Source organism: Sorghum bicolor, chromosome 6 (assembly GCF_000003195.3).
Source record: "Sorghum bicolor cultivar BTx623 chromosome 6, Sorghum_bicolor_NCBIv3, whole genome shotgun sequence".
Classification (NCBI taxonomy): domain Eukaryota; kingdom Viridiplantae; phylum Streptophyta; class Magnoliopsida; order Poales; family Poaceae; genus Sorghum; species Sorghum bicolor.
In genome coordinates this window covers 625514-652606 of record NC_012875.2, presented here as the reverse complement: position 1 = coordinate 652606, position 27093 = coordinate 625514, and the positions used below count along the sequence as shown (strand labels likewise).

Genomic DNA, 27093 nt, shown 5'->3' with positions numbered 1-27093 from the left:
ACAAACGAAAGAGATACAGTGTCGATTTTGCAAAATATTTTGGAACTAAACAAGGCCCTAATGTCTTATAATTTGGTATAGATTGACTAAATATTTGTGGTGAACTTTACAAAGATTTGAAGGTCTATGGAATTTGATTCTTTTTTTCACGAACGCCTCCGTTGATATGTTTACCGGTGTGTGTGTGTGTGGCCGCTAGTGTAAAAAAGAGAGAGAGAGAGAGAGGGTGGTCAAATTCCATTGCTTGCAGTTGCAGGTCGTCGGTTTACGCTTGGGTTGGCAGCATGCACTTAAAAAGCACCACCACACCACACCACACGCCAAGAAATTAAAAAGCAACCGGCCAACGAGTCACAGCATAGAGATGACGCTCCCGCGCCGCCGCCACCTTGTCCTGCTCGCCGGCCTCCTGGTCCTCGTCGTCGTCGCGGCCACCGCCACCGCGTCGACGGATTCCTCTTCCACCACGGCGGTGGCGGTGGACTTCGTGCGGCGGTCGTGCCGGTCGACGGAGTACCCACGGGTGTGCGAGACCACGCTGGTCCCCTGCGCGGCGAGCGTGGGTCGGAGCCCGCGGCGGCTGGCGCGGGCGGCGCTGGTGGTGGGCGCCGACCGCGCGCGCAACTGCTCCGCCTACATCCACGGCAGCCGCAGCGGCAGCGGCGGGGCGATGAAGGACTGCGCGGAGCTGGCGCGCGACGCGGAGGACCGGCTGCGGCAGTCCGCGGCGGAGATGGAGCGGATGGGCCGCGCCGGCACCCCGCGCTTCGCTTGGTCCCTCAGCAACGTCCAGACCTGGGCTAGCGCCGCGCTCACCGACACCTCCACCTGCCTCGACTCCCTCGCGCAGCACAAGGACCGCGGCCGCGGTGGCAAGGGCAGCGACGGCGACGACGATGCCGTCAGGGTGAAGAGGAGGGTGGTCGCCGTCGCGCAGGCCACCAGCAACGCGCTCGCGCTCGTCAACAGGCTCCAGCCGGCGACGCACCGGCAGAGGCTCCTCCTGTGACTCTCTCTCTCTCTCGTAGCTGCAGCTTGCTATGGAAGTCGGTGCTGCTGATTCCTCATCGATCCTCCTCGCTCCATGTCCGATTCCTCACTTCCCCTGCATCTCCTTCGCCAATCCCATGTATGTATGTATGAATGAATGTATGGACTATGGATATGGTTCGATCAGCTTGCTCGATTTCGTAGTTCTCTTTGTCTGTCAGTAGTAATTGTGCAGCTGGGATCATTCGATACCTACTAATGATTGTTCAGGGTTATATATGCTCATGCTTAACTAAAATAACCAGATCTGTGATTAGCCTGATGAATAAATATCTCTGCACTAAGCTAAGCTAAACTAACATAGCAAGGGATGCAACCTGAGGTTCTCGAGTATGCAGAACAGAACTGTGTTTTTCTTCTTGGTAACTGCTAGTACACCATGGGTTGGGTTTTGAATTGGGCCTTGTTTACTTCCTCCCAAAAACCTAAAATTTTTCAAGATTCTCCGTCACATCGAATCTTTAGACGTATGCATGGAGTATTAAATATAGATAAAAATAAAGACTAATTACACAGTTTGATCGAAATTGACAAGACGAATCTTTTGAGCCTAGTTAGTTCATGCTTGGACAATAATTACCACAAACAAACGAAAAAGCTATAGTGTAATGAAATGTTTTGGTTGAGGAAGTAAACACGGCCTTGGGCCTTGTTTAGATGCGAAAAGATTTTGGATTTCGCTACTGTAGCACTTTCGTTTGTTTGTGACAAATATTGTCCAATTATGAAATAACTAGGATCAAAAGATTCGTCTCGTAATTTACAGATAAACTGTGCAATTAGTTTTTATTTTCGTCTATATTTAATGTTTCATGCATGTGTCAAAAGATTCGATGTGACGGAGAATCTTGAAAACTTTTTGGTTTTCAGGGTGAACTAAACAAGGCCTTGATTGGCAAGTAGGGAAATACCCTTGCACAGCAGATTGTTTGATCCTGTCACTTCAGGGCTGGTTTTACTGACGAACTGGTGTCTGTTGTCGGTAACTCTGTGGTCCTGTCACTTCAGGGCTATGCTCATGCATGCTTAACTGAAATTTCAAAAAAAAAAAAACCAGATCTGTGATTACCCTAATCAATAAATATCTCTGCACTAAGCTAAGCTAAATATAGCAAGAGATGCAACCTGAGGTTCTTGAGTCTGCAGAACTGAAACAAACGAGTGTACTGCTGCTCTGCTCTTCTTTAACTGCTGGTAAACCATGGGTTGGGTAATGAATTGCCAGCCGGTTCGCTTAGCCAAATCTACCAGTGATTCAGCGGTGTAGATTGTTTGATTTGCTGGTTTTACTAAGAAGGGAAGAGAGAGCAACAATCCTTTAAAGATCAGGTCTAAAATTTATTTAATAAAGTTGATGAGTGAAACTTTAGACTACTTTAGTTTACCTGTGTGATCCAAACATGGTCTAAATACCCGGCCATGCTCGTATGCGTGGACCATCATCCATCAATCAATCGTCCTATACACATGGAGAGGCAGAGGCTCTTAACTGCTATGGCATTATGGCAACGAGGCACGCACCATGAGTGCTTGCTTGCTTGTCGCAGGGCAATATAATTTGCTGTCAATCAAAAAGTAGGAGTAATAATATATATAATCCCAATTCCTTCTGTTGTTATTTCTATCGGTAATGATATGTATAAGACGTCCGGACCGACGAACACCACTGTCCACTAGTTTTATCCGCTCCTAATCCACTCGTTGCCCCCTCCTCCCCTCACGTCTTCTTATCCATTTCTTTTTATCTCCCTCTTGGCTTTCCTCTTGCTGCCCCCGCCGCTTTTGCCGCCTGCGCCTGTACTCCTACTGCGCCGCTGGCAAGCTGTCCCTCCCCCTTCCTTCCTCCCTCTTTCCCTCACTCACTCCGCTACGACCTTTATGCCTCTATGCCACCAGAGTGGGGGCGATGACCGTGGCTTACAGCGAGCGGCGCGCCTCCTCCCTCCATACTCTCTCTTCCTCGCTCTGCGACCTCCATGCATCTGGAAACGAGGATGACGGCACGGCTCCGACGAGGTGGGTGGGGAGGGATTTGGATCTAAGGCCTCTCTTTCCCCTGCCTCCTCCTATGGATTTGGATCTGAGTCCTCCTCTCCTCCTCCACCTTCTCCAGCTCCTGCTCCTCCTCCTCGTCCTCCTCCCCCCTGCTCTCTGGATCTAGATTTGTGGGATCTGGCAAGCTCTTGGGTTCAACACTCGAGCGTGTTATAGTGACATCCTCTGGTTGTTGCAGTACGTTTTCAAGTGATGTTGCAGTTGGGTAGGGTTCCGGTGAGCTCTCAGGTTCAGGTCTCATCATTATTGCAATGGTTTTCTCTAGACGTTGCAGTAGGTTTTAGTTGTTTATTGCAGTACTGTGTTCTGAGATATTATTTTAGTTACTTCAATCTTCATGTTGTAGTAGTTTGTTTCATGTTATTGCAGCAGTTGTTCGGTGTTGTTGTAGTCCATGGTATTTCAGTTCCTCCATCCAATGCTTCAATCTGCACTGTTGTATTAGTTGTTGCATGTTATTGCAACAACTATTTCGTGTTGTTGTAGTACTATATCCATGGTGTTTCGGCTGCTTCATCTAATGCTTCAATCTATGCTGTTTGTATTTAGTTGTTATATGTTATTGCAATAACCATTCGTTGTCGTTGTAATACTAGGTTCATGTTCATGGTGTTTCAGCTACTCCATCCAATGCTTCAATCTGTATGTTGTAGTAGTTGTTTGCATGTTATTGTAGCAGTTGTTTGGTTTTTGTTGTAATACTATGTTTTATGGTGTTTCAACTACTTCAACCTATTGTTGTAGCAGTATGTCCGGTGTTGCTACACTATTATGCGTATTGTGTTGCAACGTTAAGCATATGGGGGTAAGGGTGTGGGGACGAGTTGGCAGCGGGCGAATGTGCTAGGGGCCGGCAAGGCGAGAGGCGGGGTGGATCTCGTGCTCGTGGGAGTGGAGACGGGCTCCTTGCATGGAGAGCGGACGAAGAACAGTCCTCCGTACGAGGCGAATAGGGCAGGGGCGAGTTAGTTGGAGACGGATGTGTTTCCTTTTCTTTTTTTTTGTCTTTTCTCCATGTGGCGTGGGTGGAGGGCTCGGCGTGCAAACGCGCTGTTGGTGCCTTTTTCTTTTTTTTCTCCGTGTGGCGTGGGTGGGAGGCTCTGTGTCTAGACGTGCTGCTGGCGCTAGATGTTCGGGCGCTAGCAGTGTCGTTTTCTATATATATAGGACTATACTAGTATATAATCTTTGTTTTATTAAGATAAAAGTAGTAATCAATCGAATTATTGTAACGTAACCCACACGGGGCGGGTAGGCAAAACTACACTACAGTGTACACTACACGTGGGATGAATGATGAATCCACGATGATATGGTCGTTTATCTCGTCCACCACTTCACTTGTGCAAATGAAACAATTCAACACGGCTTTCTTTACCTGAATGAAAACATAATAAAGGTAGGCAGAGGCATTTTCATGCACGCATGGTGGTTTGCCTGTGTAAAGTAAGCGTCTTCCATCGCCCCGTCGTGGACGACGTCACGTTGCCTAAGTTTTTTGTTAAGCCCCCGTCGCCATCTCTTCTGTTACATGTCCCTTTCCTCGATTCATTACCAATTAATGAATTCGCATACTACTAGCAAATTGTAGCAGTACTGGCAACTGCACTGGCGTCGTCAGTGTGTACACATGATCGATTTAATTGTCTCTTCTTCGCTGCCGGGACCGGGAGATGGTCTGTTCGTTTGTCTAGTGAGGTCTTGTTTAGTTCTGAATTTTTTTTGGTTTTCAGTATTATAACATTTTCGTTTTTATTTTTCAATTATTATTTAATTATGGACTAAATAGACTTAAAAAATTTATCTCGCGATTTACAGATGCAATCAGTTTTTATTTTCGTCTATATTTAGTGCTTCGTAACTTTGCCGCAAAATTCGATGTAACGGGGAATTTTGAATTTGGTGTGAACTAAACAAGGCCTGAACTTGTCAGCTATTCAGTATTTCCTAGCTTTTTTTTTTTGATAAATAGTAGTAGGACCTTGCTTGTGGGAGGAAGAGGAGGACCATGCAGTTTCATGCATGCCACTTTATATAGCCAGCCGGTCAATGGAAATGGATCTGATTCGGATCCAACACACACGCATGGGAGAGCCCAGTACAGTACGTCCTTTCTGCCCTGCCCCCTTCAACCTCCGATCATCAGCTGCTTGGAAACATCATCAGCTACTAAATGATAAATTCCATATATCTATCGATATGTGTGATTTATTATGATTAAAAAGATAATTTAAAAAAAAACAGAGTTGTATACAAGCGGATGCGGAATTTGCTCCAGCAAAAGATGAATTCAGAGTAGTACTCTGCTTTTGCCAACATCCTGGACTGAGCGATATGTGCATGTGCTTGATCGGCTTCAGGTCCAGTCATCTGAAACCAAGTTTGCATACCGTCACCCTTGCTCCTCATCACTTAGGTTTATTTATATGTTGTTCCGTTTTTCCTGTAACTTTGCGGCTGCTTTGTAGTATGTTTGGAAGGCTTCTGCGCTTCCCCTTCTCTTACTATTATATTAAATATAAAATACGCACCTTGTCAAAAAAAAAAAAATTGGCATACCCAAGCAATATTTACCCATAAACATTGCTCCGTTTCTTATTAATAAAAAAAATACATGAAGTATGTTCTGGGCTGTGAGCAGAGAGTTTGGCAGGACTGACTTAAAAAGGAAACAAAACCTTGGGTCAATTAGTAAAAAAAAATGGTACCTCACACCTCATTTGCAACTTTTGATAGGTGCTGCAGAGTTATATTGGGCATTGAATTACACAGAATGATACAATATAATCTTTGATAAACACAAGCCACTAACCTTTCTGGTTGTTCTATTTAAGTCAGCACATTAGCTCTGGTTCTAGACTCTATTACAGCTCACGGATGAAAATAAGGAAAAGATTATTAAGGCATGCCAACTTCTAGAGCCAAAAGCCATGCAGTTTGTTGCGTCCTATGGATTACCTTTTTTCTTTGTATGTCTTTGGTATTAAACTCTTGGAAATAGTCAAACTCTGGCAGTGTGTGTAATATAATTTTCCCCATTTTCAATTTTAATTTTAAAAATACCTAACCTTTTTAAAAGTAGAAATTTCTGAATGAAACAGGCAGTGCTGCATACATATAATGAACTAAACCAAACAAATCACATTCGTACAGCGAATCTGATATCAGCCAACGGGTATATAGTTCTGCAGCCCACCCTGCTTTTGCATGAAAACCACACAGCTGAATTGATAAGCAGATTTATCATGAGGCCTGACAGAAAATACACATCACCTTTGAAACCAGAATTTTCCAAGAATGCGAATTAGTCAACTCTCTCCGTCCTCTCTAAATGAGCAAACTGTTGCACTATCTATAATCTATTAGTAGTAGTTATTACAGTATATCAGGTACAATATGGAAAAACTACAATAGTACAACATAACCATAATACAGCAAGTAGAATCAGATATATACCAGATACAATCCCATAAGGTTTCTGTAACACAGAAATTTTACAGGATACAGTGGACAGGTATAGAAAATCCAGGGAGAGACCGCCTGAAGTATTTGGGCCTTGTTTACTTCCACTAAAAAACCCAAAATTTTTCAAGATCCCTCGTCACATCGAATCTTTAGACGCATGTATGTAATATTAAATATAGACGAAAATAAAAACTAATTGCACAGTTTGGTCGGAATTTACGAGACGAATCTTTTAAGCCTAGTTAGTCTATGGTTGGACAATAGTTAACACAAACAAACAAAAATGCTACAGTATCGTGAAATTTTTTCCATAAGGAACTAAATACGGCCTTGAGCAATATCTAGAACACACTAGTACCTGTCGAGCCATATGGTAATAGAGCCCTGCAATCTGTCCGACTTACGCACAGCCATAAGTTTCAAAAAATCTTCTGTGACCTGCTTCCACTGCACTTTCTTTATCTGGTCCTCCAGTTGAAGCCCCTTGCTGCTCTTGTTTCTACCTGCTGTTCGCGTGACCCTGCGAGTCCTTGTCATCTGCTTTGTTGTTTTCTCTACACAAAGGTGTGCACTGCCGTGTCTGGACCTCCAAGATATCTGGCATATGGTCGCCCCAGAATTATTGTACAGATAGTCTATTGCCTTTGGTATCAGCATCTCATCAAGTTGGTGTGGATGGACATTGACATGTGTGCGAGGCTGCTTCTCCCCATCAATTGCTTCTGTTGCAGAGCTCTGAATCTGAACTCCGGTAGTACTGTTAAGTTCATTGACGATGCCATCATGTGGGTTGAAGAGAACTCCCAGCTTCAGAGGTGCCTGTGCTTGTGCATCCTCTTGAGAAGATGAACTACTGCAACTTGATCCCTGCAGGTTGTTGTACTCGGATACCGAGATGTGACGCTGCAAAAACACTTCACAGACAGGTTCAGGAAATATGTTGGATAGCGTCGATGATGCATCTGCAGTAGTGCTACAAGCAGGCAACTTGTGTTCATAATCATATCCTTTGCAGCATAAAGGATCTGGGCGGAACCATTGGGTCAAAGTGTCGTGAACGTTATTCCAGTGAGCATTGCTGCTATATGTTGTATTGCATTGAGATGACGAAGAGAAATCCTGCGTTGGAAGCTGAGTGAGCTGCTTCATAACAATCTCAGCAGTAGATTTGAAGTGAGGCGTCACCAGATGCAGACACTTGATTGCAATCTCAATGATGTCGGTACTCTCAGAAAGACGCAGCATAAACCCTAAGCGAAAGCTGTTGTGAGGTGCCTTGCTATCTTCATAGATGAATGATAGCATGGCCTCTAGTCCACGCTCCTCGAAGCTCATGGGCCGTATGGCGAAGTAACGGTATTGGCTTCCATGGTGCATCGTTTTGTGCTCTACAAGTTTTCCAGCAAAAAGGTTGCTAATGAGAGGATCGAAGAACAAATATTGCTTTGGTGTTCCGCCAAGCTGCACATATCTCAAGAAATCATCAGCACCCTCTGCAAGCCTCTCGAATCTTTGCACCATGGCCTTGCTTGAGCATTCATCACTAGTGTGATTGATGAAAGAGGAGACCAGTCATTTGGTGGTAAGCAACACGTCTAGGAAAAGAGTATTCCCTGACCTGCTTTTTGGTCTCTTCATCTTCCCAGAGTACTCTGCTTGCATTCACGCAGCATGTCTTCGCACTCTTGAGCAGCACGCTTCAGCTTCTTTCTCCAACGCAACAGCGGCATATCGGTGATCTGCCACTTGTTGGATGTGTCAATTGCTGCCTCCATTTTGATGTGCGCCATCTCCAACCTCTCTAACTCACTCTCTTCACCTGAGCCATCCTCGTGTTTGCTGATGATAGCAGAGAATATCCTGCTAACTGCTTCCCCAACGACAGCAGAACTGAACGCTTCTGACATCATTACCAGCTCTGCAAAAATGTGTCCTGCTCCTGCACAAGAAAAAGCGTAGCAGTATAAGCTTGTGAATACAAGAGGAAACTACATGTGCATTATTGTTGCATCTGTGGATGATTAACCTGATCTTGGGGCTCCTGTATGCATGCAACTGATTTGAACTAATATGTGTTATACAGATTCAGATATAGAGGGGGGAGGGTTGGCCTAAATATAGAGGAAGTAACATGTGACCAAGTCTAATATATAAGTAGACTAAGTCATAGATAGACAAGGGAAATGACTAATATATAACTAGACTAAGTCATAGAAGTAACATGGGCTACTGAAATTTCTGTATATACTTGGATATTATCAGAAGTTATTTATTCCAGTCAACTACAATGTGGAAACATCCAAGTTGCATTGAATTGTCTCCAATATTTAACTTGGATGCGGATATACTGAAAACTGACCAATCAACTAGTTGGTCTATGGTACTATGCACAAGCAAGACACTCATGTTGAAAAGAAGAGAACTGAACGGAACTTCCATTGCTTTCAGTTACAATCACTACAAATTGCAGAGTAATTTTTGGGTGTATTTGTAGCCTGTTCCATGACGAAAGACTAAAGCCAGAACTTATATCCATTATCTAAGAAAAACAACTTGCATTTGCAGGTAGTGTAGTAGTCATCAGGTTTAATCAGAGGCACTATTTGAAGGAATAAGTCTTGTGTCTTTGATATTTTGGAGCTCCATCTCTAGGATAAGTAGGAGTAGTTAGTGCCTATGTCATGGCATCTTATCTAGTGTTTTAGCATCTTATCTAAGAAAAACAACCGGCAGGCAATGGAGTAGTCATCAGGTTTAATCAGAGGGACAATTATCATGATGTGAACTGTTGAGACTAGATACATGTCCCGACTGCTAGGCACACCAAAGAAGTTCAATTGCCAGTTAGCACTTCACAGGGAATAGGGGTTATATTATTATAACGGCCTTCTTGAATTTATAATGTCTTCATAAGAAAGCCTGAAGCAGATAATGGGTAAAATATTATTAAGAGCGGAGATAACAGTACGTCAAATTCCAAGGAAAAAAAACTTGTGTCCATTTCATCGAACAACTTAGCTGCATCGTCCATGAAAGCATCGACACCGCAGTGAGCTCATGTCGTCGTCGAGCACATGGGAGTAGGGGCATGGAGGCTGCAGCGTACCAACACCGCCCCTAAGCTCCACCAGAGGCCGCCAGCTTCGTCCTCGCCGTCCGCGGCTTCTTCATTGGCAATGGCAAGACCTCATGAGCGTCAATCTCTTCCTTAGCTCCACGGCCGGCCGCCGCTGTTCCCTGCCCACCGTTGAGAACAGGTTCGGCGGGTACGTCATCACGCCGTCGTGTCGCTTAGCCGTTTCTTGGTCTGTAACTTGACACCGGGAGCTGCGCCATGCGCATCCATGGCCAGATGGCCTGTATATTGGGGAAAACAGAGAGGAAGAGAAAGGATGAACCAGAGTGGTTGTTGACCTTGACCATGGTCAACTCTGTTGTCAACAAAACACATGCTGGTCAGCTAGCGTTTTTTACAAGAGAAGACCTTCAACTTGCTTGTTTTTATCTAAGGCCCCAATGTAATTAGGCTCAAAAGATTCATGCCGCGATTTACAGTCAAACTGTGCAAGTAGTTTTTGTTTTTATCTATATTTAATGCTCTATGCATGTGCCGTAAAATTCGATGTGACGAAAAATCTTAAATTTTTTTTGGAGTTTTGGAGTAAACTAAACAAGGCCTAACTAAGAAAATACCTGGCTCTCTGCAGCTTTTCAGAAAAAAAAAAACCATAAAATTTTATTCTTCTTAGCGAAAATGCTCCTAAAAACTTGTTTTCATCGTTACTTCTTCTTTTTCAAATCTAATTTAATTTTGATCACTTGCGCTCGAGGTAGTAGTTTTTTTTTAAGAAAACAAGAGAGGGCAAGCCCTGAAATTTATTGAAAGGAGTAAAGCCAAACAGACAGAGAAGGGGGAGAGAGAGGATAGAGGAGCAGCTCACAGTTGTAGTGACGTGATCTACAGTTTGCATCTCTTTTATTAGGTGAATTGATTGATTGATTAACTGCACGAGCGTATATTTGAAGGTAATCATCATCATCATCACGTTATGTCATCCGTACATTTACTTCTTCTAAACAAGACTCAATCTCAAATACGTATCACGGTACGTCTATAATCCAACCCGCCACAAGTCACTTTTATTTTAAAAACATGAGTTTTGTACGTCTTTTATATTGACTTGCACCATTATTTTTCTTGACTCCAGAGTCCTCAAGGCGTGGCCTTGTTTAGTTCCAAAATTTTTGGCAAAATGAGCACTGTAGCAATTTCGTTTGTATTTGACAAATATTGTTCAATCATGGACTAACTAGGCTCAAAAGATTCGTTTGTATTGTTCTGACTAAACTGTGCAATTAGTTTTTATTTTTATCTATATTTAATACTCCATGCATACGTCTAAAGATTCAATGTGATGGGGAATCTGAAAAATTTTGCAAAATTTTTAGGAAACTAAACAAGGCCCGTGTCAATACGGATGCATACAACTAATAAAAATATAATTGGAAAAGGAAAATGATACAAAGGCACGTCAATATAAATGCATGTATGTCTTAGCAACTAAAAGAAAAATAATAAAAATCTGAGCACACATGCTTTCGTTTGTTGTTAAAAGGAAGAAAATACTAACACACGAGGAAGATGGCAACTACCGAGCTTCTTTTGTTCTAGATCCGAAAATAATGGATTTACCTTCCCTAGATTGGGGTTTTCAACTAATTTAAAATTAGAAATTAAATTCCTCGGTTAATGGGTCGATCACATTAGATGGTCCAATAGAGCAATGGTCCTTCTATGTATCCTAGATTAGAATTTCAAACGTCTTGTATTACTCATAATATCATATTATGGGGGTGTTTGGGACTGCTCTACTCCACGTTTTTCAGCTTCGCTCCATATTTTTTAGCCAAACGGTTTCAGCTCCACGCACTCAGTTCGAGAAAAAAAAGTGGAGTTGTGAGAGCACCTAAAGAGGTACTCCACAAACTCCAGTTTTTTGTGGAGCTGCTCCACGGTGGAGTTTATGGAGGCAGAGTTTGTGGAGCAGTCCCAAACACCCCCTATGAATGAACAACAGCTGTAAGGAAAGGTGGAAATAAAACCAAAGAACCCCAACAATACAATTCGCATGTGAGGAACAGACAATCCTATAAATCAGTGGTGGAGCTCAAACAAAAATTTGGGTGGGTGGATTGCAAAGACAACTTTTTAATGACATCATAAGGACACATCAACACATCAATAGCAAATCTATAGCAAATGTAAACATGAATTGATGATGGTACCTCTCATTTGAAGATAGTAGTCCGTTAATTCATCAAAGACCCACCGAACAAGAAGAAGTGAAAGTGTCCAAATTAAAGACTATAATCCAACATTCCAAGAGTCTAAATCCACATAATGTATGACAAAAAAGTTGAAAAATAAAATTCTAAAGATGTTTGTAAGAAATGATGGAAAAAAACTATCATATACATGTTCTTTATGCTCTCCTTTGTTTATATGAACAAAAAGGAAAAACATAATGTTACGTTGTTTATGGGCCAAAAAGCCTGCTAAATAAGTTAATACTACATTATTTAAGTAACAATTATTTTGAATTTACAAATGCTTCTTTATTTATATCATGTTATTTTATATTTGTTCATTTATTAGGCAAAATCTTATCGCATCATTAAAGTCATAATTTCTCACATTGTTTGTACGTGTCTAAAGAAAACGTTGGGTAGCAAAGTATAGAAAAGATAATGGCTAAAAACTTATAAGTAGCAAGTTCACTCCAAGATGAGTGCTCTCTTCTCCGTGTGGGGTTTTCCAACCATATGAGGATGGATCAACAAAGGTATAGAAATAGAATAAGATAGCGACAACAAGAGCCATTTAAAAAGGGTGTCAAGTGAAAGTGTAGCGCTATATGAAGCTAAGGCATAACAAACAATTTGAACCTTATTCTATATGATCCGATTGTTGGTATTTCACACAGTTAAAATATGAAGGATTATGCAAGCGCACAAGAAAACCATTGTAGCATTTTACCGGGAGTATTCCATGTATGGTTATTTATATTTTACCACCGGGAAACAATGGATAAAGACATTGATAGTTCACCATCATGTATCTACTAACTAATACACCAACTAGACTAAAGTAGGGATAAATAATAGATGATAGAAATTATGCATATATGACACACACCGGAGAATTCTATGATGAAAGTGTAGATAGCTAAAGTGAGAGGACAACGGGAGAGTTTAAGGTTCCTAAATACTTCTCTATTACTAGGGTTCTATAATAACTAATTCATGGTAGGTAAAGCAATCACACAATAACATTTCGGGACATTGGAACACTAGTCATGAAAAGATGAGAAGGGGACTAGAAAGGTCCAACTACGGTCCTACAAACACCAACCCTAACATGGTGGAATATGTCGGCCGTCAGAGCTGTCACCACCTAGGGCTACCACAACTATATGTTGAATTGGGTGCAATCTCAGGTAACCTATAGTCTAGACACCATGTCTCTACTACAAATTACTACTCTAGTCACAATTAATACTAGAGCACCCGATGCGGGCGGAGATCCTATGCTAAAGTATAACAACTATACTAACCAATCAAATGTAATGCATAAAAGTAAATAGAGAAGTTGAAATATATTAAAGCATAAGTCTTACAAGAAAAGATACAAAGATATACCAGAACTCTAACAACTCCTCCGAAGACTCCTCCAGAACCCGGGCGTATAGCGCCACTCTCCCTAACTCTCAACTAGAGCTAATCTACTACATTGGAATGTCGAGCCCTAATTCTATAGAGGTGAGAGGCCATCCATTCGAGGGACGCCTCTACATCTCCGTAATAATGTGGTGCCCTCAGAGAGGGGGGGGTCTGCCTCTTTATTTATAGCCTAGAAAAGCCTCCCACCTCTTCTAGACAGGCGATGTGGGACTAATTCTTCCACCGTTTGCTCTGTTGGGCTATTATACATCAACTTGGGCCTTCCAATCATCCCTCGTGTGAGCCCACTCAAGGGAGCAGCTTGGGGCATCTCTCTTGGGCCTCTATCATGCCATATGAGCCTCTTCTCACGTCATGGGCCTTGCTTGGGCGTGGGGCCCCTTAGTGGTAATTCTCCTTTATTTATAAAATTAATATCTTTTCACTCCGGACTCCAAATATAGCAAATGATATGTCCGTTTCGATCATCTCAACGAGCCCGTCGCAATGGTGTAGTCCAAATCATCATTTGACATACTTTTATTTGATGGAAAATTCCATATTCCTACAAAGCAAGTGAGAACACCAAAACTCATGGAACTTGTTAGAATCAAACCCTACAACTATGCTTTATGGTTGATATCATGTTATATTGAGCAATAGTTGATGGTATAAAATAGGCATTAAGGACCGTCAACATCGATCAAATCGGTCGAGCAGTTGTCATCTACCTTTATTGTATATCGAGAATTCAATTAACATTTCCATTCCATTTGAAATAGTTTGTAGAAACATATACCTGTCGTACGTGTATATTTGGTAGTATTATATAATCTTAACATAATGTCGTACGATACCGTTAAGCTAGAAATTAGCAACACGTTCAAAATATAATCTGTATTGATGACTATCCTTCCTCTCATCCCAGGAAAAGCCCAAACTGCTTTTTGCACTGGCCTACCACCTAGCAGCCTAGCAATTGTAGCTACGCCAGCTCCTATCTTGCTCTAGGTCATCCTTGCACCTCCTTCCAATCACCCCACACAACTCCGTAGTGTGCTGCTCTTCCCGCCATGCCTTCGAGTACTTCACTCTATAGCTAGTGAAGCCTCGTAGGGTCTCGATTAGGGACGAAACATACATGTCACTATCGGCCCTAACAATAGCAACCACACGACGACGAAGGTAGTGGGCAGTGTTCTAGGGATGCATACCCTTTGCCTTGGCAGATCGACACTTATGAGATTGCATAACATTTTGAATCTTCCATTTCTTGTTTTTCTACTCTCTAGCCCAGATTCCCCAGCCACATCAAACCTTACAAAGGACTGTGTACGTCTTCTCCTTATCGCAATGAGTGACACTATAAGGCCTATGAAACCTAATGGCATAATCCATGAGAAAATACTTCTGCTGCTCTAATGTTTCAAACACCATTCCCTTCTTAATCTCCACCTCCTCACTCTCTGCCACCTCATCATCCAAGATCGCCAAACTAGTGTCACAAACTACCTCATCCACCATACTAATGTGCATGAAGTTTGGAATCATGGTACCGCAACATGGACTACCCTCAATTGCCTTATTTCGGCCTCATTGCACTCCATTCTCAATGATCCTGTCCACTAGAACTTGTAAGGACTCCTCCCTCCCTACATCAATACATTCGCTTTCTTTGTCCTCACTACTAGGCTTGGACCTATACTCATCCTCCAACACATCATTCAAAGTGCGTTCTCTAGAAGTCATGTCATTGTCCACCTCATAGACAACATGAGCTTCATCATCCTATGATCCTATACTGTCATACATACCATCTTCATCATCAAAAACTTCTTAATCAAAATCATTACCTAGGGCGCCAACCTCACATGACATATCAACTTCTCTAACAGGAACCACCAGCAACTCTTCTTCTTGGGTAAGCTTCTTAATGGGCTCATCATCGACTCTACTATCCTTAGGCACCACTAGAGGCCATGACCCATGTGCACCACAACTTCCAAGCACTCCACGCTGCTACTCTTGACAACATCTACATAGTCCTTCCAATCATCCTCACATGACAAAGGCATCAACACATAATGTGCTCATTCCTTTCGATAATCAAATCTTCCATCCAATCTTAATGGCTAACCAAACTTATCCCAACAATAGCTAACCAAATCATGGAAGCTAGGAGCACTACTAAAAAACTAAGGTTCCAAATGCATGCTTTCAAACTCTCCATTTGCTTTTACTATGCCACCATGAAACAATCGCACTAACCGGTCCATCTACAAAATGCCAACCAACACAACAATTTAGCAACTACTCATCTTTGAATCCAATTCATATCTATCACTACTACGATATTAACATACCACTCTAAATCCTTCATGCAACAACTAGTTATGTACATGCAACACATAGTTCATTCCAAATCCACGAGCACGCTACATCCTCTAACTACTCTATGCATTAAATCGTATCAACAAATGATTCAAACAATCACATTCTACCTATTTTTCCCTAGCCCTAAACATACCAACAATGGGCAAAATGAAGCAAAACAAGGGAGGAGAAGAAGAAGGAAGAACACCTTGGGCCTACTCTGGAGGTCCACGAAGGAGGTAGGGGAGGAGGCCGCCTGCGGCGGTACCGCCACTCATCGGCGTCTCTCGAGTAGGGAGGCACCCCATGCCTAGGCGCCTCTAGGCTGGGGTGGAGCCACGCCCACCACCTCGTGTGGGGCCGGTGAGGTCACGGAAGGGAGCAGGAGAGGTGGTCGTGGCTCCTCGGTGGGCTCCTTGGCTAATATAGTTGGCCATGCAGTCCGTGGCCCGTTGGCCCGGCCCGAGCACGGCTCGGCCCGACGGCTACAGGGCCCGGTCCGACACGGCCTGGGCCGTGCCTGCGCTGCCACCGTGGCCTGTGGCACGGCTCAGGCATGGCCCGATGGCCCGGTGCTTAATGGCCCAGTAAAAAATATAGCCTATTAATTCTAAAAAAAGAAAATGTAGGCCTGTTGGCCCATCCATCCATTCTAAGTGGCCTGGTAAGAAATATAGCATGCTAATTAAAAAAAAATATAGACCTGCTACTGGCCCATCCTGCGGGCCTGGCACGACTTTGTCTTGGTGGCCCGACGTCCCACGGGCCGTTCCTTGGGCCGTACCTCCGGCACGAGGCACGGCGATGGCACGACCCACGATGGCACGACGTGGCCCGGGGCAGTCACGGCACGCCAGGCCACTGGGCCGGGCCGGCACGGCCCGATGGCCATCTATATTGGCTAAACCCTAATTTCGCATGACCCGACCCGTCGCGCCAATGCATACGACGCGATAGGGTGGGGCCTAGTGGCGGTCATGCCGGCCCTGGTCAACCATCGCTGCCACGGTGGCTGGATTGACGCGCCAACACACCTGGCGTGACTATGTGGAATAGTCACGCCACGTCCTTTGGTGTGACCAAAAGGGGCATGGGATGCATTTAATTTTATTTTGCGATTATTACTAAAATAGTTTCAAAGGATAAAATTTGAAAAAAAACCTGTCATGTGATAGGATTCAAAATAGCAATTTCATCTGCATCCAAACATGTGTTTTGGTATTTAGCCTATTTCCAAAACCAGTCTGATTTGGCAGTCTGATTTGGTTTCACTACCGGAGGGGGGGGGGGGTTCGCCGTGTGCCTGGTGCACAGCAAAGCCCAAACACGGCGAAGGCTTTGCCTTGTGTTGCTCACGGCGAAGAACACACGAGAAACCCTCCCATGGTGAATATTACCTTTACTCACGGCCAAATTATAAGCACACGGCAAAAAAAGGTGACGGACGGCGGAAAACGGCAGGGTTTGCCGTGTGTCACCATGCAGGCCCACGCTAAAGTCTCAATGTCTGCCGTGTGTCAGGGTTGGGCACACGACAAATCCCCTTCCTAGGTTTGACACTGATAAAAACAAAAAAAATCCGAAGTTCTAAATTTTTTGCATCTTTGCGACCCATGGGATTTGAACCTATAACCTCTCTCTTGCATGTATCCACTCTTAACCACTGCACCACACTATGACTTGTGATTATATTACATTTCAGTTCCTCAAATATTATACCAAATTATGTTTAAATTGATTATTTGAGGTCATAAATGATTTCAAAATAAAAAGTTGTCAACTACAAAGTTTCATAACTTTTTGGAATCTACAATTTTCATTTAGGGAGTTTTTCCATCTGAGGTCGTTTACAAAATTTGACTTTCAAATTTGAGAAATTCAAATGTAGTTTTTGCATGACAAGATGATTCCAAAACAAAAAGTTGTCAACTATGAAGTTTCATAACTTTTGGAGATCTACAAAGTTTATTTAGAGAGTTTTTTCATCCGAGGTTATTTAAAAAATTCAAATTTTAAAATTTTCAATTAAAATGCTGAAAATAATTAAGAAATAGTAAATGTTTCCGAAAAATTCCCAAATTTGGACACCACACAACCTATGTGGTGTAGTGCCTATAGAAAAAGTTTCGAAATCAAACTCAAATATGAAAGTCAAATCTACTCCAACTCATGCTCCTTCACTCATAACTCTCTTAAACTTCTCCGGAGATGTCCAATTTCTACACATCATACGTGACAACTTGTTCGAATTTTTCCCAAACTTTTTCTATGGCCTCTATGTATGATAACATGACATATGTACAAGTTTCATGATTTACGGAATAAAATAGCATTTATTAGAATTTTTTAAAAGTACCGACGCACGTTCGACGTCGTGTCTCCTAACCACAACATTTAAAAGTCATTTCCGTTTTAAATATGTGTTCTCAGACAGGGTTGGGTAACATGAATATCATTTTTCTGATATTTTTTCAACTATTTCACTGACTCGTAGTTCAAATTTGACCGCATCTGGAAAAATAAAAACGAATGTTGTTAATTGCAAAAATGTACAAACATGTTTCAAATTTTATGAAATTTGAGTATGGAGTTATAAATGGTGAGTGTGTAGAGAAAAAAAATTAGAGGGCAAAATATGGAAAAAAGACAAATTGTTTGCCGTGTGCTGCCCTGGCACACGACTAAGTTTGTGTTTGCCGTGTGCCAGCCTTAAGCACACGGTAAACCCAAGCTTTGCCGTGTGCCTAACGGCCGCACACGACAAACGTTGACGTTAGCGTAGGGTTAGCTTTTGCCGTGTGCCTTGTTTTTGCCGTGTGTTGCTTACCGTAAAGGTTTGAGTTCATCGTGTGTAACACACGACAAAGGCCAGGTATACCGTGTGTTTGGCGTTTGCCGTGTGTTGCTCACAGCAAACAAACGGGCACACGGCAAAAGCCGGCTCTCCGATAGTGTATTAGGATCGCATTCAATTGTAGCCATCCAATATATACATCATATACTAAGTGTTTTGTTCAAAACATAGGTATGCAGCAGTTGGGCCCGCGCTTATGCTTATGCCACTACTCCTCGAGCCTGCCACACTGCTAAAAAATGATTTCACGAGACACTGCCCAAATATTAACGTAGACGGTCATAAAATCCAATTGTCTCATATAAAACCTAAGCTTAAGGTTTTTTTGGAGCAGTCAGCATTGACCATAAAATGTATTTACGGAGGCGGATATTTTATATACGAAGGTGGTCAGATTGTTTATATTATAGAATTAATTTTTAAAGATAGACCTTTTAAGAGATCCGCCTCTGGACATGGAGGCCTGTGTTAATGTGGTTGAGCCCCGTATCCCATATGGGCTTGGTACTAACTACTAATATATTTATTATAGTGAGGGAAACCCTAGCTCATTCTCCTAGCACCTCCCCTCCCTATTCTAACTCTAGCCGCGCCCCTCTCCCAGCCCCTTCCCTCCTGGCGGGCTTGATTGGGCTCTGCGGTGGGTCTGACCGGGCTCAGCTTTTTTGACCACCTGGGTTGAATGTAGTACAGTAGTTCCAGTTGGGGCGTTCGCGACAGCTGTCCCTTGCCAGCAGAAAAGCGGCCGCACGAGAGATCCTTTCTTTCACACACAGTACCCCACACGCCACGCCCTCGATATTTGTCTCTCTGCGCTCTTGGCCTTCAGCCCTTCACTGCGCTTCACCGTGACGAACCGGAGAAACAGCTGCTTTGCTTTGCTTTGCTTGGGTGGTGTTCTCCGACCACACTCCTCGCTCGCTGGATCCCCTCCCTCCGGCCTTCGTCCACCGCACCGATCGGAGCTGCTGCATCGCGACGCGAGGAGCACCGCCGACGCCATGTGAGCTGAGCTCCTCCTTTTCCAGTTCCCCGATTTCTCTCTCTCTCGATCCATCTCGTGCGTTTCTCTTACTACGACCTTCAGATCGATCCCTACCGTGCGGCCTTGTCCAGGATTTGTGTATGCAGCAGCAGCTCTGCTCTGAGTCGTAGCAGCCAGAGCCACACCGATCTAGTCTGTCGAATCTGCCCGTTTTCAATTTATTGCCTGGCCTTCTTGTCTATCCGATCGATCTCCACTGTATGAGTACGAATGCTTGCTTTAGTTTCGCCCCTTTCTAGGCTCCTTTGCAATGCTGGAACAATCTGTGTGTTGGAACTTCAAAACAGAAATCAGATCGCAAATTGTATTTACGTCTTTTCTGGCCTAGAGCGTGAGCGTGTAGTAGTTGGTTTCTGGAGTCCTAGGTTGTTGTGCTCTGCGATGTTTTTCTTTTCTTTTCTGAGCATGTTGTTTTTACCTGTAAATTCTTACTTACATCTTCTCCTCATCAATCCTTCTTGTTCAGGGGAGATTCAGGCGCCAATATCAGCAGCAACGGCACTGACGCGAGAGCTTCACTCGCTTGCCCTAACTGCAATTATCTGGTATGCTAAAATAATTATTTCTGGTTTGCATCAGCAATTGATTCTTTCTTCTGAATTCTCTTACATATGGGTGTGTTTTTGAAATCATGCAATTGCTACAAGAACTTGGCCGGATTTCCAGCGGGTCTCAGGTTTAATCCGTCAGACCAGGAGCTCATAGAACACCTAGAGTCCATGGTGTTGGCGAAAGAAGGAGGAGGCTCCAGAGCACACGCTCTCATAAATCACTTCATACCAACCATTGAAGAAGACATTGGCATTTGCTACACCCATCCTGAGAATCTCCCTGGTGAGATCAAAATATCTCTTGAGATATATATACTATATATATGTATACACGCACATCATCTCATCATGTATATATATGCTGTCACAATTAAGTATCAACTACTAGTTTTCAAGTATATATGATCTGCGACATAACTCATCAAGTTTAACTATTGTTGACATCAATATGATCCTGGATCTCTGTAATGTGACATATATATACACATAATTTCATACTACTGTGACCCATCTGCATCTTCTATATGATTTGGTATCCTCTACCTGCACACATCATCCATTGGATTTCAATTTGCAAAAACATGCATTAGTAATTTGTTTTTGCTACATTGTGCTGAACACACTTTTATTCCACCACTCACTCATGATTATATCGGAAGATGCTTCTCAAGTTTCGAGGTACACATACTACATATGGTTCTAGGCTACCTTTCATTTGCTATGTATAGTGGTGAAATATGCGAGTAAACATCCTTGTTCTACGGCCTTTCTCTGAGTAGTATACTTTTTGTTTTCTAAATTGGATTATTTAATGTATAGTCTGAAATATGCTGAGTATATTGGAAGCATGTCACTTTATCAGCAACATTACAACAGTATAATAAACATGTCTCAGGACTTATTCTATATCATGTCTTCATACCCTTGTGCTTATACCTAGCTAATTGATCATCTCTAGGTGTGACAAGAGACGGCCAAAGCAAGCATTTCTTCCACAAGACATCAAAAGCCTATCCAACTAGCACAAGGACGAGGAGAAAGATCATGTCAGAGCGCAGCCAGCGCGGCAGTGAAGATGTTGGGGAGGCGCGTTGGCACCGGACCGGCAATACGCGTCCGTTGATCGTGGGCGGTAGGCAGAAGGGGTTCAAAAAGATCCTGGTATTGCACAATGTGAATCATGGGAAGCGAGAGAAGACCAACTGGGTTATGCACCAATACCACCTCGGCATGAGTGAGGAGGAGAAGGATGGGGAGCTGGTCCTATCCAAGGTCTTTTATCGTTGTCCTAATACGACAATGATAGAACAAAACGATGAAAAGGTAGAGGTAACCTCAGAGGCAACACCAAATATCCTCCCTGTCTCTGGGCTGCAGCAGTCACTACAACTACTGTCACCATGGTGCAAATGCAGCAGCACCAAGTGCATAGGCATGCTCAAAGTCACAGCCAGTGCAAGTTTGTACCTACAAAGATGTTTCACGAGGTAATTTTGCTAGTTTTTGCCTTCATTCTAGATTAGGAGTTTTATTAAGCCTCTAGCATTATATTGAACAAAAGTAACAATATATTGGTTATTAGCTTGGGACGATGCTTTGAATATGTTTGTATTTGATACACTTGCACACTATTTAAACAAGCTACTAGTCATAAAATAACCCTTTCATCGCACCACCCAGTCTGTTTCACTGTCTTTATTTATTAAAAAAATGACAAACCAATATGTTTTAGTAGTTCTATTATTACATGTAGGACAATCAATAGTTTTGGTGAACCTTCAACTTTGTAGAGGTCGCGTACGTGCATGCTGAATCAAATTGGAAACAAACTACTACTTATAATTTTACTTGAAAGGAAGGCAACTTATGGATAAAATTGCATCCACCCATCACAAAAGCCATGACCAGACAATGATACATTTATTCCATTTGAAATAATATAATTAGTTAGCCGATCATATCTAGTTCCTTTAAGCACATAAGAATTTTCCAAGGAAATGTATAAAGTTATTTGCACCGTACCATTCATTTTTTTATGCAGGCTGGTGTAGGTGACCCAGTATCAGGTGATCACGGAGTACAAGTGCATGGCAATAATCACCACATACCATCGCAACATCATGAGCAATCAGTGTACATGGAACAAGATACTACCTTGTCAGTACAGGTCAGTTCATGTAGTGTACAATTTTGGACCCTTTTGCTGAAAATACTGTGACTGCAAGTAACGATCATCAGCTAATTCTTCATATATTCAATAGGAAATGTCTTAGTTGATATTATTTCCGCTGGTCATTTACTTGTTCCTTTAAGCACATAACGTTAGCCATGCTATTCATTTTTTTGCAGGTTGGTGTAGGTGACCCAGTATCAGGTGATCAAGGACAAGTGCATGGCAATAATCATCATGACATACCATCACAACATTATCATGCGGAATCAGTGGACATGGAACCAGATACTACCTTGTCTTTAGCTCTGAGTACAGGTGTGTTCATTAGTGTACAATTTTGGACCATTTTTCAGAAGGATAGTTATAGTCATGAAGTACTGCTACTATAAGTAACTAAGTTCCGGTAGCATAGATATCACACTACAACATGTCCCATTATAGAAGGCATTTGGTCAAAGGCATTTTTTTCTGAAGTGCCTCAATTTATTGTTGTATAAAGGCATTTCTCTTAAAAGGCCCTTAAAAGTATATTTTTAAAGGCAAACTAAAAAACGCCTTAAATAACTACAATCTTTTGAGGCGTTTTATAAAAAATGCCTTAGTTACTTACAACCTTTTGAGGCGTTTTTGTACAGAACGCCTTTGATGTACGTGCATATAGCTCTGTTTGAAAATGACAACTCCTACTAGTCCATTACGTAATGTTGTACGTGCGCAAACAGCCACGTATATTCATTTTTTTTAATTTTTGAGAAAACAAATGCTGGAGACCCTACATCAATCCCTCTCGGCCCAGGCCCAGCTCCAGCTCAGAGCCTCGGACGACCCGTATCCTCCCCGTATGTGTCGCAAAAAAGCTTCACTCCGTTATCCTCCCCCTTCACCTGTTGAGATAGGGTTTCGCGACGCGGCTGCGTCCAGCGTCGCCGTGAGGATGGCGCGGCTGCACAGAGGTGGCGTGGCTGCATCGGGCGGCGCGAGAAGGGATGGCGCGACTGCGACGAGGAGGCAGCACAGCTACGTCGGGCGGCGCGGGGAGGGACGACACAGCTGCTAGGAGGCAGGGCAGCGAGATTGTTGGGTTCGTGAGCTCGCCAAGGAGGACGTCCTCCACTACATCTCGGCCTGAGGCGGCCACGAGTTCTCGCGAGCTCGCCGACAACGAGGTTCTCCACTACACCATCCCATCAGTACCAGTGTACCACCATCGCGCCTCCGTTATCAATTGCCGCCATCGCCCTTCGCCGAGGTCACCGTGCCTTTACTACTATGACTACTAAGGCTCCTCATCCCCCTGGCTCATGCGCAGGTCAGGAACTACATCAAGTTCCGTTTTTGCACTTAATCTGTTTCACTTTGTTGAATATATGAATGCTAATGTCTCATGCTCACCACCTGTTTGTGAAAATGCTTATAGAAAGTGCCGCGCTAGATTATCTCCAATATCTCCAGTGATTAGATAGTGTGCACTGTAATGTACTACATAATTGAAATTTCTTTTGCAGTCATGGAATATCCAAATATGAATCGAAGTTGTAGTGTCCTGATGTTTGCTAATAGATTTCGTAGATATCTGGTACTATCAATGCCTGATTTTTGCTAATAGACCATCGGTCATGGAATAGTCCTTGGTTAGATATCTAGTAGCTACACTCTGAAAGGAAACCAACACAGTAGAAAGGAAGGGGATAGCTACACTCTGAAAGTAGAAAATGATCGAGCACTAGTCCATCCTTAGAATCAAATAAACACTTGCTTGTTATAGGCCAGCACACTCTCCTGGTCCTGGTGATGGGCTCATCTCCCTCGCTCGCTCGCTCATGACTGCCTACACAGCATCCCTCCCCTAAATTCAGTAACCTCAGAGATGTTTGTCTCTACAACATTTTCGTTGACTGTGACCTCAATTGGAGTGACTATATATGTTTGTCCTTGAAGCTGAGTGTCTCCACAATATTTTCATTACATTATTTGATTACTACAGGAGTAGTGTAGTATTATATATATTATTATACACATACTAGTACTAGCTATCTTCCTATATATGGATGGTTGCTGGGTTTAGTGCTGTTGATGCCTTACTTAATTTGCTCAGATTAGTGGTAAAGATGCCATGACCTCAATTGGTGATCATGGCGTGGTAGACATTGATTCCTCTATTTCATTAGAAACAACATGTTATGCAATGGCTTGTTTCCATGGGACTGGTGCGCAGCATTGGAATCAGGTAAACCAAACCACCAATTTTCTCTGTTTTGTTAGCACCAGTTTGACATTTGAAATATTTAGTATTGGGAATCTTCCCTTTGTATTATATTCATTGCATTGACAACATTTCCTTTTGTACTAGGAGGTGCTCAAAGCGTAGTGTAGTTTCGAAATATCCTGAATTGGAGTATAATAAACTTACACTAAAATTTTCTTGCTGCAACTTTTTCCATGCTTGGCGATTTACTTTTCATGCTGGTGAAGTCACTTTTTTACAGCAATAATAATACTATCAACCCCTCGCAGCGCATACCTCCTTGGATGGCTCTACTGCCAAAAATGAACAAAAATATGTGTCTTTGCAGCTAATAGATGAAGGAATCTCACGCACTCACAGCTGCGCACTAGTCATCAAGGTGGTTGTCATTTCAAATCTCCATTACAACCCTCTAGACTGTCAACCATCATTTTGTTTAACAAATAGGAGTACATTTTGTTTGGATACTTTGCAATATCATCAGTTTTTGTGCCAATGTGATCAGCTAACTTGGCATTGTGGCAGCAATACAATTTGCAGAGCCTGGCTGGGAAGCACGGCAAGATGTTTGCGCAGCTTGTCCTCGGATGGGGTCTGTAGCGTAACACTGTGGTGATCCCCATGACCTCCAAGGCATAGTAATACATTAGCACACCACTCAACCTTCACTCATTGGGACATGTTTGGTTTCAAGTGGGAACAATTGCCAAGTGAGGACAGGAGCTCGCATATGTATGTAACTGTGATGTGAACATGTCTAGCTTTTTATCTCTCTTAAAGAGAGCAATGCAATCTGGTTAGAAATGTAACTATGTATGTCTGCAAGATTAAAATATTTGGAGTATATAGTGCTTTTATTACTTCAATCTCGAATGGATTGTGTCGATTCTATATTGCTAGCAGTTCCATATGAATAGCTTGATTTTGGAGGCATTTATAATGATGCCTCCATTAATGTTTGAAGGCGTTGTACAGAACGCCTCTAAATAGTATTTTAGGCAGTCAGAAAATGCCTTTAAATGCTGATATTAAAAGGCATTTTGAAAAATGCCTCAAAAGACCTTTTACTTCCCTGTTTTAGATGGCATTTTAAAAATGCCTTAAAAAGTCTTTGATGGCGTTTTGACCTCTTTTGAAGGCATTTGTAAACGCCTCCTATAATGAGACGTGTTGTAGTGTCACCTGCTATTTCTTCAGATATTCAGAAGGGAATGTTTTAGTTTGTATTATTTCCACTGGTCATTTACTAGTTCCTTCAAGCACACATAAGAATTTTTGAAGGAAATGTAATGATGTTATTCGTGCCATTCATTTTTTATGCAGGTTGGCCGGTGTAGATGATTATAGCTTCTACTGTCAAGGTGCGACAAGAAGTTTGCAGGGCGGAACAGGAGAAACCATGCAGAACCAGAGGACCCAACGCATGAGCAGAGTGGCTGAACGACACATACGTCTTTGCAGCTCGAGATCATGGGTGTCTCTGCATCGGTTTGTTAAACTCGGATTTAGATAATTTCCTGGTTCAGTTGGACTCTTAGAGAGTTAATTATGGAGTCGTAACAGAGTCACTACAGGAAACCGACGATTTGCCGGGTGCAAAACGCTTTGCCGGGATCTTTTTATCGGGCACCCGACAAAGGACTTCTTTGCCGGATAATTTAATTTAAGGAATACATCAGTTTCCTCTCCTTTCCCATGCCTCTCCCCACTCACTCTTTCCCGACTCACTCATCGTGCACGCTGACATCGCTGGTGAGGCATGTGGACTGGAATTCAGGCTACTCAAATCCCCAGCACCATCACAACTAACATCTAATCACTCAGGAAGCAAAGAGTTTTTGCTGTAAAACCATAGCGGCCAGCCAAATCATTTTGTAAAGCTAAATGTAACTAATATTAGAAAAAACAGCTCTAAGAGATCGCGTAAATGACTATAAATTTAGTAGCACGTTATCCCATGGCGTTCATTGTCCGATCTTGGATAGCCTCAAAGGCTCGCCATCCATCTTGCCACGTGCTAGCCCCATTTCCATGCACTACTGCCCCCAATGCCCATGCCGCCTTCCTACCCGCGAACACAACCCCACACTGCATCCGTGACAGCTTCTCGCTCCTGCTTCGAGGCCCCCTTCCGTCCACTCCCTACGAAACAGTTGCTGATATGTCCCTGCCATCGCATCCCCATGTTCCCGGTGGCTGCGCATATAGGGGGTATGGCAACACGGCAGCTCGGTCCAAGGAATATAGGATTTCGGTGGTAGCAAGGACTTAAGTGTGGATTGGATTGGATGGAGAACGAAGGGGTCAGATTGATGCACCTTCAGGTGGTTTGTCCCACCGGTGGCCGTTCTTACTAGTTGCCTTACAAATCTCATTTCTAAGGCCAACTTGGTAGCTGCCTCTACAAACTGCTTACTTCTTGCAACATAAGCTTAGAAGGGCTGGCATGCGAGCAGAGCGCACCTGTCTATGTTAGGGCAGGCATACTCAATGGTGCCCAACCTCTTCTTGTCTTTGCCTAAGGGTCAAGACGGAGGAGAGGTCGAGCATGATTGCAAGGCA

The 27093-nt window shown here is 43.0% G+C and overlaps 3 protein-coding genes and 1 long non-coding RNA gene across 7 annotated transcripts; 3 read left to right on the top strand and 1 right to left on the bottom strand.

Moving 5' to 3' along the window:
• LOC8056959 (21 kDa protein) lies at positions 241–1267 on the top strand. Its single transcript, XM_002447364.2, has one exon. It carries the CDS (start codon positions 365–367, stop codon positions 1007–1009), a length of 645 nt encoding a protein of 214 aa, XP_002447409.1. The 5' UTR covers positions 241–364; the 3' UTR covers positions 1010–1267.
• On the bottom strand, positions 6208–9984 carry LOC8080243. The gene is made up of 2 exons (XM_021462692.1): positions 8597–9984; positions 6208–8509 (listed from the first exon to the last, which is right to left on the bottom strand). Exon 2 carries the CDS (start codon positions 8089–8091, stop codon positions 6922–6924), a length of 1170 nt encoding a protein of 389 aa, XP_021318367.1. The 5' UTR covers positions 8092–8509; positions 8597–9984; the 3' UTR covers positions 6208–6921.
• LOC8080242 (NAC domain-containing protein 73) lies at positions 19381–22901 on the top strand. Its single transcript, XM_002447363.2, has 6 exons — positions 19381–19520; positions 20029–20107; positions 20210–20396; positions 21072–21600; positions 22155–22280; positions 22463–22901. Coding segments are annotated over exons 1-5 (807 nt in total). The 5' UTR covers positions 19381–19518; the 3' UTR covers positions 22165–22280; positions 22463–22901.
• On the top strand, positions 23088–26220 carry LOC110436656. 4 transcript variants are annotated; one of them, XR_002454479.1, is made up of 3 exons: positions 23088–24513; positions 24801–24910; positions 25057–25404. It is a non-coding gene; the product is annotated as an uncharacterized LOC110436656 (long non-coding RNA). The 4 variants fall into 4 exon arrangements; XR_002454477.1 differs by having other exon boundaries at positions 23091–23595; positions 24382–24910; XR_002454478.1 differs by adding an exon at positions 25855–26220 and having other exon boundaries at positions 23101–24910; positions 25057–25263.